We start from the raw sequence: 4,784 nt of genomic DNA, 5'->3' as shown, positions 1-4,784 counted from the left end.
GTCAGTACTACCGACGTTTGCTCCAAACCCTAACATTGTTTTTTCCATTTCGTTATTGAAATTCATATCCAATTCAAGTGTACATTTACATGTAGCCATGAATAACAAATCAAAACAAAGAAATAAATATTTGCAAAACAAGCATTTGCAAATATACATAAAAATGTATGCAGCATACAGCATTACAACAGCATTACAATATTAGAAGGTTGTGCTTGTTGAAATTTCTGAATTGTTTTGTCAGTTTTTTTGATTTTAGCATTTAGCAAATGGTTTTCAGATATGCTCTTAAGTCGCTTATGAACAAGTTAATAGGAGGTTGCCGGTTGGCCATTTATTTTTATGCATAAAATATAGTCCCAGTAAAGTATAAAGACAATAAAACATATTTTATTTGTAGTGTCATCAAAGTAGAAGACAATTTTTAAAAAATCAGTTAAGGTCTTTTTAATCTAGAAGAAATCTTGTAGATCAGTTCAAATTGCATGATGTAATGAATTACACATTACACACATTGCATCAAATGCAGCTTTAACTATAGGCACAACATATGTTTTGAAAGGGTATATTCTGTAAATTCATTCATACAAACATTTTGCACACTTTAAAACCATTTCTCTTGAAAGGGCAAGTTCTGGAACTGTACCCGAACACCGCCGGAAAATACCGACAGCCGCGGTGGCTGCTGGGAAACTATGAACTCGACAAGCCGCCATCTTTCTTTATAGCGAGTCAGTGGAGGGCAAAAATAACAATCAGTTGGGAAGAATTATTTCTGCAAAATAGCACCATTGAAACAATTCCACAAGTCAATTCCTTGGAAATAATAAGAGGGGCAAGTGGAGCGGAATTCCAGATATTGCACACATATCTGACATTAGACATAGCAGTTTAGTAAGCGCTCGACTGGTGAAAGTGGTAAATATGGGCCGCTCTCGGAGCCGCAGCTCGTCTCGGTCCAAACACTCCAAAAGTAGCAAGCACAGTAAGAAACGGAGCCGGTCACGGTCCAGAGACAGGGAAAGATCTAAGAAACGGTCCAAATCCCGAGAATCGAAAAGGAGCCGGCGCAGAGATTCTCGATCCCGTTCCCGGTCCAACACAGCTTCGTCCCGCAGAGACAGACCAGCCTCGCCGCCAGAGCGCATCGACATTTTCGGGAGGACACTGAGCAAGAGAAATGCTTTAGACGAGAAGCAGAGGAAGGAGGAGGAGGAGAAAAAGGCAGAAATGGAAAGACAAAGGAAGATGTGTGTATATAATAACACTCTAATTATATCGTTATCTGTGTTGAACTAATATGTGCTAAGATAAATGCTAATATGTGCTAAGCTAGTTTCCTGCAGTACAGATTACGTTAGCTCTTTACACTAACAAGCTAATACAAACAAGCTAGCCGCTAGCGCATGCGAACGTTAGCTAGATTCAACAGGGATTTAACCGCACAAGATTAGCCCTGTTAGTGCAGAAAGCGGCATTGCAGTTTGGGGCTTATTAGAAAATACACTTCGAAATTTAGTTAGATGAAACAATTATACCCTTTACCGGTTACATAACTGTGTTGAAGGTGTGGTTTATTAGTTGTTTTGGTGCCTTCAAACAGTGTCACCATTTCTCATCTTAGTGTTTGCAGCACATAACAACCACTGACTGTTTATTGTCAAGTGGGGAGCTGGACAGGGAAGCTGCTATTGTGACTGTGTGCATGGTAGCCAGAGGCATACAGACACCTGAGATCTAAGCCACTGTCCCACAGCTGGCATCTTGAGTGGCTCACTTTTTTAATGCTTAATAGTCACTGGGTCACTTACCCAGGCATACAAATGTAAATATCCTGAAACAGTGACTAGTACAGGCAAGAGAGAGGAAAGGACCTGGGTCTGGGCTGAGTAAGTTCTCTGGTTTCCAGTGGCTGACAGGATGAAATCAAATCCAGAGAAGGCGGGTGTGTGTTTACAGTTGTGTCAGAATTGGTTTGACACAACACCTCCCAAATCCTAATAGCTTCCTGTTCAGAGTACAGTTTCAGGAATAAAGAAGAATAGAACGTTTTTTTTCCCCAGTTCTATTCAGTTTTATTTGTATAGCACCAAATCACAACATTTGCCTCAGGACACTTTACAAAGTAAGGTCCAGACCTTACTATTATTGTTATTACTACCAAGGAAAAACCCAACAAATCCCTCTTAGTGACAGTGGGGAGGAAAAACTCCCTTTAACAGAAAAAACCTCCAACAGACTCCGGCTCTTGGTGGGCGGCCTTCTGCCTCGACCGGTTGGAGTGAGTGGATAGAGGAGAGAGAAAAGAAAAGAGAAGCAACACCGTCCTGCATGACCACACATTGAACCGGTCACTTTGTCTTAAAGACAAATCTGGGCTAGGCCCTTCTCCTACGCAGGGCGTGTAATGGTGAGGTTATTAACTCAGTGGATAGCGACCACAAGGACCTGCAACATCATAGCCCTGTGGTCAGCACTGCTGTGATGATGGCACAGTGGAAATGCATATAAAGACAACACTATTTAAACATGCTTACGAAGCCGATGGACTCACTCTAGGCCAAAGTGAGACATGCTGATTTCAGAGACCACATGATATTTAAAAGATTGTGCCAGAAATCACTACTGCAAATAGTTTTGAGGAAAGATAATTTTTGTTAGATTTCTGATTTTGTCTTCTATTTGTGTGTGTGCAGATCAGATTTAAAATAAATACATTGCTGGTTTCCTATAAAGCATCTTTCTGAATTACTTCCCTCCTGTCATCTTTCTTCCTCCTCTGTGATCCAGCCGGCAGCAGGAGATTGAGGAGAAGCTGATCGAGGAGGAGACAGCACGGCGGGTGGAGGAGCTTGTGGCCAAGCGAGTGGAGGAGGAGCTGGAGAAGAGGAAGGATGAAATTGAGAGGGAGGTGCTGCGGCGCGTTGAGGAGGCGAAACGCATCATGGAGCGGCAGCTGCTAGAGGAGCTGGAGAGGCAGCGGCAGGCTGAGTTGGCAGCACAGAAGGCCAGAGAGGTAACGCTCGGTCGTTTGGAATGCAGCTCCTTCCTTCCTTGCATATCTCCTCAACCCCTTACCTCCCGGTCCCCATCTCCCTTCCACTCACCTGCTCTGACTGGTGCCTTTTTATGGGATATTTGAGCACGGTGGAGAGACACCCCCCCCCCCTTGTTTACTTTTCAGGGTGTAACCCAGCCATGGTACAAGTTTCATTGCAGGGAGGGTAGATGCAGATCCTGGAGGTGGACTTTGGGTTTCTCATAGCGGGTTGTGCTGGAATTGAAGTGTCAGCTTAGGTTTTAAGGATGGCAGTTGCCTGTTGAATACGTCCAGTAGGAATGTGAATATTGCCACTGTTACCTTTGGTGTATCAGGGGGTCACCTAACTTGCTGGTGAGAGTTTTGCCATGGCAGGGTTATAAAAATGGACTGACTGTCATTATTTTCCTTTCCCCCTGGTTTGGTTTGATCTTTTACTTTCATATTTGTAAGTATCTCTGTTAATATTTGAATTCCTTTTTTAAAGATGGCACAGTCAGCTTCCTAGTCCCCATCTCTGTCCATCACATTTTAGACAGTTTCCAAATGCCAGAAACTTCCTAACTAGCAAGTTGAAAATTTGTTAGGTATTTGATAGAATTTTTACGTATTGGGTTAGCCAACCTTTAGTGGAGTTCTAATAACAAGCCCTGTGCAATATTGGCTTGTATTATACTGTTTTAAAGGCACCTTCCCAGGCTTTGTTATAGTTAGTGAAAGCCCCTTTGCCTCTTCCCCCCTTTTTTAGACAGTGGAGGTAGACACGAGTCTGACGAGCCCTGTGTCCCCACTGCATCAGGCTTCAGAAAGGGGCTTTGCTTACATTATAGTAGTAATGTATAGTGAATGAGAAGGGACAAGTAAAGCATGGTGACCCTGACTTGCACAAGGAGCAGCCAGTGGCTCAGTACTAATAGGCTGCCAGATGTAGTCTGAACATGCCTCCTTTACCTAGTGGGACCTGTCCTGTGTCGCTACCACTCTGCTCTTTCTAAATCTCCCACTCTCAGTCCTAGACAGTGTTCACCGACGGGACCAGGAGCTTTAGCAAGGCTGCCCTCTAACCCAAAGGTCAAGGTCAGACTACAGTATTTAGTTGTTTAAAGGTCAACTAACCTACAAAGTCAAGGGACCAGTTTGGTCTTTACAGTAACTGGACATTTTGAAACATGACTGGAGATTTCCTGTCTCTGCCTGTCTCACAATGAAGGAACGTTTTCTGTGTAGAAATGTTACTGACATTTGTTTAATTCACAGACAGTTTGTCCTGTACAGGTTTTCTTTACCACCCTTTACCTTCTCTTTACCAATCTTGTTCTGAAAGTCTTCAGTTAGACGACATCTGCTCTGGGATACATAATGATGGACCACTACATTTCCTGTTTGTACTGTGTGTTGTATTCATGCCTTGCTTCTTCTATAGGGCTGCTGCTAAGTCTGATATTGTTATTTGTAAATACATTTGTGTTGTTTTTATTTTGGAAACACAACTCACCACCTTCCTAACTAGCACTTGACCTGAGCTGACCTGCAGCCTTTCAGCTCAGCCGTGACTTGTCCTGTACTGTAAGTGTACCGTGGTCCGGTCCTCCTCGAGCACACACAGACACCATGTTGCACTCTCCTTCACTCTGCTGTCACTTCAATGGGAACTGAGCAGCTATAATGAAAAGGAAAAAAAACCAGTGTGAGCTGTGGCTGCAGGCACAGGCTAAGCAGTGCAGAGATCAGTTATAAAGAGGAA

At 43.3% G+C, this 4,784-nt stretch overlaps 1 protein-coding gene across 1 annotated transcript in view; it reads left to right on the top strand.

Moving 5' to 3' along the window:
* Positions 1-695: 695 nt before the first annotated feature.
* Positions 696-4,784, top strand: part of arglu1a (arginine and glutamate rich 1a) — a 7,081-nt gene continuing 2,992 nt past the window's right edge. Inside the window, exons 1-2 of the mRNA XM_020606627.1 lie at positions 696-1,250; positions 2,791-3,016. Of these exons, the coding sequence (XP_020462283.1) occupies positions 925-1,250; positions 2,791-3,016 (552 nt within the window). The 5' untranslated portion in view covers positions 696-924. The remainder of the gene's footprint in view (positions 1,251-2,790; positions 3,017-4,784) is intronic.

Source organism: Monopterus albus, unplaced genomic scaffold (genome assembly GCF_001952655.1).
Source record: "Monopterus albus unplaced genomic scaffold, M_albus_1.0 scaffold79.1, whole genome shotgun sequence".
Lineage (NCBI taxonomy): Eukaryota > Metazoa > Chordata > Actinopteri > Synbranchiformes > Synbranchidae > Monopterus > Monopterus albus.
The sequence above is the reverse complement of the archived record's forward strand: the minus strand, read 5'-3'. Positions and strand labels throughout refer to the sequence as shown.